At 44.0% G+C, this 11016-nt stretch overlaps 1 protein-coding gene across 1 annotated transcript in view; it reads right to left on the minus strand.

Moving 5' to 3' along the window:
- edc3 (enhancer of mRNA decapping 3 homolog (S. cerevisiae)) overlaps positions 1 to 7075 on the minus strand; it is a 132063-nt gene extending 124988 nt beyond the window's left edge. Inside the window, exons 1-2 of the mRNA XM_080215996.1 lie at positions 6960 to 7075; positions 1763 to 1940 (exon numbers count right to left, since the gene is read on the minus strand). Coding sequence (XP_080072122.1) covers positions 1763 to 1926 — 164 coding nt within the window. The 5' untranslated portion in view covers positions 1927 to 1940; positions 6960 to 7075. The remainder of the gene's footprint in view (positions 1 to 1762; positions 1941 to 6959) is intronic.
- Between the last annotated feature and the right edge of the window lie 3941 nt (positions 7076 to 11016).

Raw genomic sequence — 11016 nt, forward strand, 5'->3', positions numbered from 1 at the left:
ACTAAGGGGTAATTTAGCATGGCCAAGCAACCTAACACACACATCTCTGGACTGCGGGAGAAAACCCAACACAGACATGGAGAGAACATGCACGAACCTTCGTTAAGGGGAAGTCGTGTTTGACAAATTTATTGGATTTCTATGAGGATGTGACTAGTGCGGTAGACACAGGGGAACCTGCGGATGTGGTGTTTTTAGATTTTCAAAAGGCATTTGATAAGGTGCCTCATAAAAGGTTGCTACAGAAGGATAGGGCGCATGGAGTTGGGGGTAAGGTGTTAGCGTGGATAGAGGATTGGTTGTCTAATAGGAAGCAGAGAGTTGGTATCAATGGGTGCTATTCTGATTGGCGGTTGGTGACTAGTGAAGTACCGCAGGGATCGGAGCTGGGGCCTCAGCTATTTACCATTTATATAGATGATCTGGAGGAGGGGGCTGAGTGTAGGGCGACGAAATTTGCTGATGACACAAAGATGAGTGGAAAAGCAAATTGCGTGGAGGGTGTGGAAAGTCTGCAGAAGGATCTGGATAGGCTGAGCGAGTGGGCGAGGACCTGGCAGATGGAATATAATGTTAGCAAGTGTGAGGTTATCCACTCTGGCAGAAATAATAGTAGGAAGGATTACTATTTAAAGGGCGAAAAGCTGCAGCATGCTACGGTGCAGAGGGACCTGGGGGTCCTTGTGCACGAGTCACAAAAACCCAGTCTGCAGTTGCAGCAGGTGATCAAGAAGGCAAATGGAATGCTGGCCTTTATAGCGAGGGGGATAGAATATAAAAGTAGGGAGTTCTTGCTGCAACTGGACAGGGTATGGGTGAAGCCACAGCTGGAGTACTGTGTGCAGTTTTGGTTGCTGCGCTTGCGCAAGGAAATTGGCCTTGGAGGGAGTGCAGAGGAGGTTCACTAGGCTGATACCGGAGATGAGGGGTTTCTTCTATGAAGAGAGACTAAATAGACTGGGTCTGTACTCGTTGGAGTTTAGAAGGATGAGGGGAGATCTTATAGAGACGTATAAGATAATGAAACGGATGGATAGGGTAGAGGTAGAGAGATTCTTCCTGCTTAGACAGGAAGCAGAACTAGAGGGCACAGCCTCAAAATAAGGGGGGGAATGCAGTTTACAACGGAGTTGAGGGGGAACTTCTTCACTCAAAGCGTGGTGAATCTCTGGAATTCTCTGCCTGTTGAAGTGGTGGAGGCTACCTCGCTAAATATATTTAAGTCACGGGTAGATAGGTTTTTGATAGACAAGGGAATTAAGGGTTATGGGGAGAAAGCAGGAAAGTGGAACTGATCCACTTCAGATCAGCCATGATCTTATTGAATGGCAGGGCAGGCTCGAAGGGCTAGATGGCCTACTCCTGCTCGTACTTATGTTCTTATTTCTTATGTTCTTAAACTCCACACAGGCAGTGACCCGAGACCGGAACTTAACCCGGGTCCCTGGTGCTGAGAGAAAGCAGCACTAACCACTGTGTCGCCCATCTGAAAGCTCTCAGGCCACAGCAAGGACCAATGGGTAACCTGTTACATACCCAGCCAATGGTGAATGAGAAAACTGAAAGGCACCCACCTGTGCAAATTCCCAATTTACACAATCGTCCGTAAGTGTCTAATAGCTCAGAAACGTTCTCCAAACGTGACCCAAGATCCATAATCGCACTGATGGGTGCTTATAGTTGAAGTTCATATTCTCGTTACATTACATTTGAAAGTCACAATTAGTTGACATGGTTACTTTATTGAAGCAAGAACACTTACCTAAAAGTTAACTCAGGAACTGAACACTTCACTCCATTGCGGAAAGGTTGTGTTAGAGAGATTGTCTGACTGCCTTGATCCACAGCAGAAATTTTGCCCTGATACACTCCAAGTGTCTCTCCACAGTTAATAGAAACAAGACTTCCAATCCAATTTACAGCCATCCTCTACAGCATAACTAAAAGAATCAAGGAAACAAAAAGATGCAGAATGAATCAATTATATGTTTTAATTTTTTAAGTTGATCTCCGAGCTATTAGCAGACACTGTATTTCTCAGAATCTCTACATGCAGAAGGAGGCCATTTGGCCCATCGAGTCTGCACCAATCACAATCCCACCCAGGCCCTATCCCATAACCCCATACATTTACTCTAGCTAGTCCCCCTGACACTAAGGAACAATTTAGCATGGCCAATCCACCTAACCCACACATCTCTGGACTGTGGGAGGAAACTGGAGCACTCGGGGGAAACCCACACAGACATGGGGAGAATGCAGTAAGTTCACAGTGACCCAAGCCGGGAATCAGATCCGGGTCCCTGGCGCTGAGAGGGAGCAGTGCTAACCACGCATCAAAAATAAAAATCAGTGTTATAGCAAAAGCATCAAGTAATCTTTGCGCTGATTTCCAACTCTGCTATCTTATACCTTTTTTCTTGCTGATGGTGCAAAAATTAAGAGATGAAATACTTTGTGACATTTAATAGTGCTGCATAATAACACCTTTAATTAACATATTTAAATTAAAATAATTTTAACTTATAATTAAAAACATATCATTTCAAAGCAGTTTTTTTTGCAACTAAGCTTCATTGATCAAAAAATGCATCTCAACAATAGTAAAATTTATTAGTCAAAAGGTTACATTAACACTGCAATAAAGTTGTGTGAAATTCCCCTAGTTGCCACACGCCAGTGCCTGTTTGGGTCAATGCACCTTAACCAGCACATATTTTGGATTGTGGGAGGAAACCAGAGCACCCAGAGGAAATCCATGCAGATACAGGGAGAACCTGCAAACTCCACATAGGAATGACCTGAGACAGGAATTAAATGCAGGTCCCCGGCGCTATGAGGTAGCAGAGTTAACCACTGTGCCACCCATTTTTCAGCATTATAATGTACCTAATAGGTAAACCATGTCAACCAGGAAATTTTGACATTTGATGTGATCTATGCTGAATTAGTTGGTTTAAAGTAGAAGTGGGAGCTGCAACTAGTTCACTCCCTCCAGCTTGCCAGGTATAATTTCCACATTTCTCATTTCAGAGCACGCTTGCTATTGGAAGTGAGTACCTCAAGTGAAGACAGTGGGTGAACTTGAATTGTGACACCACGACAGTCAAATAGTTCCCCACTACTTTGTGCCTAACTCACATGAATAATGGACGTACAGCAGGTTACTGGAAGACATTTTATGAAGGAGACCAGTTCAAAAAAGGTGAAGGAGCAAAATCAAGCAAAAATACTGTCGTTAAACTTTCATATTAAATCATTTCCAAACCCCAAATGAACTAATTTGTATTCAGAACTACAGAGGAGTTATGTTAAGCTGTGAACATTGGAGGCTAAAAACACAGCATCCAGTCTTGTGACTGCGGCAGACTTTTTTTTTGTTCTTTCATAGGTTGCAGGCTTCACTGACAAGGCCAGCAGTTGTTGGTCATTCCTAATTGGCCTTGAACTGAATGGCTTTTCAGTGGACAGTTAAGGGCCAAATAAATTGCCATGCAAGAACATAAGAAATAGGAGTAGGCCATCTAGCCCTTCGAGCCTGCCCCGCCATTCAATACGATTATGGCTGATCTGAAGTGGATCAGTTCCACTTTCCCGCTTTCTCCCCATAACCCTTAATTCCCTTGTCTATCAAAAACCTATCTACCCGTGACTTAAATATACTTAGCGAGGTAGCCTCCACCACTTCAACAGGCAGAGAATTCCAGAGATTCACCACCCTTTGAGTGAAGAAGTTCTTCAACTCTGATCTAAACTGCACCCCCCCCCCCCTTATCTTGAGGCTGTGCCCTCTAGGCCTGCTATCCAGTCTGTCAAGTCAGTTTCAGTCCCTCAAAGGCATTGTGAACAAAATTTTTTTTAAAAACAATAATTGATGATAGTTTCATGATCACTGGGACTAGCTTTCAATTCCAAACCTATTAATTGAACTTAAATTTCATCAGCTGACCTTGTGGGATTTGAACTGGTATTCCCAAAATGTAAACTGGGCCTCTGGTTTATTAGGCCAGTTAACAGTACCATTGCACCTCCCTGGAGTAGACAATACTGGTCCTGTGTCCTCACATCAAAGAGAAACAGCAAGTGAGCAAATTCTAAATAAGGATTGAAACACATGTATGAGCATTTCTCCCTCCCATAGCGAAAACCACCTCTCCCAAAGTCAACACCAAAGTGGCCTGTTTGAACTTGTCTAAATTCAAAGGCTCTGAGATGGAGGTGAAAGCAAAATATTGCAGTTTCAACAAAGTACACAAAATTTCTACTCTTGTTTCTCTCTCCACACCTGCTGCACGACTGGCTGAGTATTCCCAACACATCACTGAGGCCATAATTGGAGGCAGGGGGAGGAGGAGGGGAGAAGAGAAACAGGGGTGCGGGGGACTTAATGCAGTACCCATTCTAATACTTTTGGAAGTGATAGCAGCACCAGTTACTCCAGAGGCTGAGAAGGATTAATGATTCTAGAAAAGATTACTCTTGAATCCCAATAAGTATGTGATGAGATGGCAACTTCTTGTGAGCTGTCCCCAGCATAGTCTCTAATTCTGTCTTTTGATCTTGTTCTATACTTTAAAAACTCTACTCTAACTATATTAAACTCTCTAACAATACTCTAACAGCTTTATCTCTGCTGCCATCAGACTTTAGAATGGGCCTTTCTCTACACCCCAGCTATGATATCATCACATTCTGCACCCTCTCCTTCTCTATGAACGGTATGAGTTGTCTGCGTTGCACTCAAGAAACAATACTTTCACTGTACACTAATACATGCAACAATAATTGATCAAATAAAGTCATATTGGACTCAAAGCTCGTTTTCTCTCCCCACAGATGCTGCTAGACCTGCTGAGTATTTCCAACACTTTACTGAGGCTAGAAATACAAACTTAATGCAACGTCCTGTCTAATATTTTTAAAGTTTGAAAGTTAAAGTTTATTTACTAGTGACAAAAGTAAGCTTATATTAGCAATGCAATGAAGTTACTGTGAAAACCCCCTAGAGAATTTAGCATAGACGACGCACCTACCTAGCACGTCTTTCGCACTGTGGGTAAAACCAGTTACTCCATGAAGGCTGGGAAGGATTAAGGATTGTCAATAAGTTTACTCTTGGTTCTGAATAACTCATTAGACTCTAGACTCTTGTTTTTTTCTCCCCACAGACGCTGCCAGACCTGAATATTTCCAGCATATTGCTGAGGCTAAAAAAACAATTTAATGCAATATCAAGTCTGAAGCTTTTGGAAGTAATAGCACCAGTTACTCCATAGAGGCTGGAAAGGATTAAAGATTCTAAATAAGTCATATTGGACTTAAAGAGTTAATTGTTTCCTCTCCCCACAGATGCTGAATACTTCCAACACTTTACTAAGCTAGAAATAAAAATTTAATGCAACGTCCAGTCTAATACTTTTGGAAGTAATAATAACACCAGCCACTCCACAGAGGCCGAGAAGGATTAAAGATTCTAGATATTTGAGATTCTGAATAAGTCATACTGGATTTGAAGCTTTAGTTCTTGTTTTTTCCCCAAGAGGCTGCCAGACCAGCAGAATATTTTCAGCACCTTCTGTTCTTATTTCAGATTTCCAGCCTCCACACATTTTGCTTTTATTTGAAGATTGGAGAAGGCTATAATTGGAGAATGAACTGATGGGCGGTAATTAATCAGTGACCTGCAAAGGGTGGGTCTGAAAGACATGATTAGGTTCATTGGCTATGCTGAATTCTCCCTCAAGTGGACCCAAACAGGTGCCAGAGTATGGCAGCTAGGGGATTTTCACAGTAGCTTCATTGCAGTGTTAAAATGAGGTTACTTGTGACACAAATAAATACTTAATCCCATTAAACATTGATCCTTGATCCTAATCAGTGAGACAAGGGCACCACAGTGGTTAGCAATGTTGGCCCACAGCCCCAGGTTCGATTCCCGGCTTGGGTCACTGTTTGTGCAGAGTCTGCACGTTCTCTGTGGGTTTCCTCTGGGCGCTCCAGTTTCCTCCCAGTCCACAAGACGTGTTGGTTAAGTGCATTGGCTATGCTAAATTCTCCCTCAGTGTATCCAAACAGGCACTCGAATGTGACGACTAGGGGATTTTCACAGTAGCTTCATTACAGCATTAATACAAGGCTACTTGCAACACCAATAAGTAAAAATAATCCCATTAAACACCCCTTAATCCTAATCAGCAAGACAAGGGCAGCACAGTAGTTAGGACTGAAGCCTCACAACGGCAAGGATCCAGGTTCGATTCCTGGTTTGGGTCACTGTCTATATGGAGCTTGCACATTCTCCCCATGTCTGAGTGGGTTTCCTCCCACAGTCCAAAGGACATGCTGGTTAGGTGCATTGGCTATGTGAAATTCTCCCTCAGTCTACCTGAACAGGCACTAGAGTGTGGCAACTGGGGGTTTTTTGCAGTAATTTCATTATCGTGTTAATGTAAGTCTACTTGTGATGCAAATAAATAAACTTTAAATTCTCCCTCAGTGTACCTAAACAGGTGCTGGATTGTGGCAAGTAAGGGAGTTTGACAGTAACTTCATTGCAGTGTTAACGTAAGCCTACTTGTGACACAAATAAACAAACTTCAAATTCTCCCTCACTGTACCCAAACAGGCGCCAGAGTGTAACTTCATTGCAGTGTTAATGTAAGCCTTACTTGGGAAGGCTAATAAATAGACTTTAAAGGACTTAACTTTCCTATCGACCTGCAAAGAGTGGGGAAGATATAAAGCACTGCAATGCCCTACTGAACTAGTGACCTGCAGACAGTGGGGAGGGGGATATCAAGGGCCTGCCTGTCCTATTGAATGGACTGATGAGGGGAGTAGGCCCAATCCAACTCCCAGGCACAACAGCAGCTGCTGCACCCACGGTTTGCATACCCCCCCGCGCCTCACAAAGCAAGCCACCCAGTTACAAACGCGCCACCGAGCCGACACTCCCTTACGTTTCGGCCTGAAGCTGCGCTGGGCGGCGGCCCCCTCACAGATACGGCAGGGCCGGGGCACCCGGACAACACTCCGCCATCATCCCCCTCTCGGGCTACTGCGCCTGCGCGGTGGCTCCGGGGGAAGGCGGGGCGGCCGGCTCCGTGACGTCATTTCCTCTCGGCCGCAAGACCCGCTTCCGGTCTGCTGCGCCCGGTCTCCATGGCAACCCAGGCCCAGGCTCCACTCCTCTGCAGCAGCTGGAAGTGTGCAGCCCCCCGCTCCGCTCCATCAGCACTGATCAGTCACTCACTACACAGCCAGTGAGCCATTAATCGTTTATTCAGGGGGGTGGGGGGGGAATGGTGGCATTGGGATGATCTCCCTGAGCAATGTGATAATATCCCTGGACAATGGTGGTAATCACAGTAAGAAGTCTCACAACACCAGGTTAAAGTCCAATAGGTTTATTTGGTAGCAAACACCACTACCCTTCAGAATGCTGTTCCTTCATCAAGCAAGCAGCGGAGCGGAGAGAACTCTCCACTCACCTGACAAAGGAACAGTGCTCCGAAAGCTCGTGGCGTTTACCACCAAATAAATCTGTTGGACTTTAACCTGGTGTTGTGAGACTTATTACTGTGTTTACCCCAGTCCTGTGCTGACGTGGCCACATCAATGGTGGTAATGCCACTGGACAATGGTGGTAATTTCACTGGATAATGGTGGTAATTCCACTGGACAATGGTGGTAATGTCACTGGACAATGGTGATAATTCCACTGGACAATGGTGGTAATTCTACTGGATAATGGTGGTAATTCCACTGGACAATGGTGGTAATTCCACTGGACAATGGTGGTAATTCCACTGGACAATGGTGGTAATGTTTCTGGACAATGGTGGCAATGCACTGGACAATAGTGATAATGTCAAAGAACAAAGAAAATTACAGCACAGGAACAGGCCCTTCGGCCCTCCAAGCCTGAAGTTCCAGGCACCCACCATCCTCGTTGTAAAAAACTTGCCTCGTACATCTCCTTTAAACCTTGACCCTTGCACCTTAAACTTATACCCCATAGTAATTGACTCTTCCGCCCTGGGAAAAAGCTTCTGACTATCCACTTTATCCATACCCCTTATAATCTTGTAGACTTCTAACGGGTGGCCCCTCAACGTCCGTCATTCCAGTGAGAAAAGAACCAAGTCTCCATCGACACCACTGTCCAGTTACATTACTACCAAATAGAGGAATACGGTCCCCGGAAGGTTAGGGGGTTTTAGTTTAGTAGGGCAGCATGGTAGGTGCAGGCTTGGAGGGACGAAGGGCCTGTTCCTGTGCTGTAATTTTTTTTTTGTTCTTTGTTACTGGCAATGATGGTAATTGTGATTGTGTCTTTTGAAATGTAATCACTGTTGGAACGTAGGAAACGCAGCACACCTTTGCAAAGTTGGCATCAACAACAAGCAATGAATAAATATTTTGGGTATTGCTTGAGGGTTAAATATTGCCCAAGACATCCTGCTTCTTCCTGAAAAAGTGCCACAGGAAGTTTTCACATCTAGCTCAGAGTTTGTGCAAGGCGTAGGTTTAACAGCGCATCTGTTTAAAGTGTAGCACTCCCTTAGTACATGCTCTAAAATGTCAGCTTAGATTTTATATTAAAGTCCTTGTGAGTCATTGGCAAGATAGCTTCAGCTAAATCACAGCTTATATAGCATTTAACCACACCGAAAAGATGGTTTGGAATTCTATGATGTTTTCTCTTTTCTAATGTTAATAGGCGTCAACAATAGAATAGAAGAATGGAATCCCGACAGTGCGGAAGGAGGCCATTCAGCCCATCGAGCCCGCACCGACAACAATCCCACCCTGGCCCTATCCCTGTAACCCCACATATTTACCCTAGCTAGTCCCCCCCAACATTAAACAGCAATTTAGCATGGCCAATCCACCTAACCTGCACATCTTTGGGCTATGGGAGGAAACCCACGCAGACAGAGGGAGAATGTGCAAACTCCACACAGATAGTCACCCGAGGCACAAAATGAACCCGGGTCGCTGGCGCTGTGAGGCAGCAATGCTAATCAGTGTGCCACCATGAATATGTTGATGACGTGGAGACTTGATAGACCACAAATATGAAGTTTAAACCCACGTTGCCATTTTTGACATTAATAGGGATCAACAAGACTCCTTTCTACGAGCCAGAAGCAACCTTTTTAAATTTGGACATCTCAAAGCTATTTTTAAAAGGGAAATAAACAAGTTACTTGAGAAAGAGGAATGTTAAAAGTTATGGTGACTTGATTTTGAGAGTGAGATTAGACTATGTGTCTCGGGGAGGAAAAAAACATTGCCATTGATTTGACAAACTGATTGGACAATTTTCTGCTATGATTGAATGATAAAGATGTTCTGAGTTAGATCCTATCTATCTATGAAGCAGTAATGCTAAAAACAGCTGCATTAAAACTTCCAGCATTACAAAGATTAATCAGAAAAGCAGCAACTAAAGAAAGACTTGCATTTATACAGGGCTTTTCAGGACCACCAGTCACCATCATCACGCAAGCCAGCCTCCCATCCACTGACTCTGTCTACACTTCCCACTGCCTCGGCAAAGCAGCCAGCATAATTAAGCACCCCACTACTCCGGATATTCTCTCTTCCAACTTCTTCCATCGGGAAAAAGATACAAAATTCTGAAGTCACGTACCAACTGACTCAAGGACAGCTTCTTCCCTGCTGCTGTCAGACTTTTGAATAGATTTATCTTGCATTAAGTTGATCTTTCTCTACACCCTAGCTATGACTGTAACACTACAAACTGCACTTTCTCCTTTTCTTCTCTATGAACGGTATGCTTTGTCTGTATAGCGCACAAGAAACAATACTTCTGACTGTACGTTGACTGTACATGTGACAACAATAAATCAAATCAAATCAAATCACAGTAAAGTGAGTTACAGCTAATTAAGGGGCAATGAGGATGTAATATCACTGGACAAGTAATCCAGAAGTCCAGGCCAGTGCTCTGGGGATGTGGGTTCAAATTTCAAGATGGCAGCTTGTGGAATTTATGTTAAATTAATTTATTTAAAGTCTGGAATTGAAGCTCACCTTGGTAATGGTTATCATGAAACTGATGCAAAAGCCCATCTAGTTCACTAATGTCCTGTATGGTAGGAAATCTTTTCTTTATTTATTAGTGTACAAGTGCCCTGTGCCATGGGTTTCCTCCGGGTGCTCCCGTTTTCTCTCATGTCCAAAGATGTGTGGGTTAGGTTGATTACCCATCCTAAATTCCCCCTTAGGGTCAGAGAGATTAGCAGAGTAAATATGTAGGATTGCAGGGATGGATCCTGGTGGGATTGTCTGGGTCAGTGCAGACTTGATGGGCCAAATGGCCTCCTTCTGCACTGTAGGAATTCTATGATTCTATGAAGTAGGCTTACATTGACACTGCAATGAAGTTACTGTGAAAATTCCTTAGTTGCCATACTCTGGCGTCTGTTCGGGTACACTGAGGGAGAATTTAATACGGCCAACGCACCTAACCAGCACATTTTTTGGACTGTGGGAGGAACCCAGAGCACCTGGAGGAAACCCACGCAGACACGGGGAGAGCACGCAGACTCTGCACAGACAGCGACCCAAGCCAGGAATTGAATCCAGGTCACTGGTGCTGTGAGACAGCGGTGCTAACCACTGTGTGCCACTGTGCCGCCCCAATCTGCCATCATCACGTGGTCTGACCTGCATGTGACCCCATGCCCACAGCAATGTGGTTGATCCTTCACTGCTTTCTGAGAAGGGCACTCAGAGAGAGTTCAGGAAGGGGTAGGCAGCAAATGCTGGCCTTGCCATTAACATCTACATCCCATGAAAGTATAAAAGAAACAGTACTTTTTGTTATACTTATTTGTTGTAAAGTAGAAAATGCAGTAGTCAATATGCAAACTTCCACAAATAGCAATGTGATAATAAGCAGATAATCTGTTTTTGTGAACTGGTTGAGAGATAAATATCATTCCAGATTTCAAAGATAACTCTCTTCCTTTTCTTCACAGATAG

The sequence above is a fragment of the Carcharhinus amblyrhynchos genome, chromosome 32 (assembly GCF_965287045.1).
Source record: "Carcharhinus amblyrhynchos chromosome 32, sCarAmb.v2.hapA, whole genome shotgun sequence".
In the NCBI taxonomy this organism is placed as follows: Eukaryota; Metazoa; Chordata; class Chondrichthyes; order Carcharhiniformes; family Carcharhinidae; genus Carcharhinus; species Carcharhinus amblyrhynchos.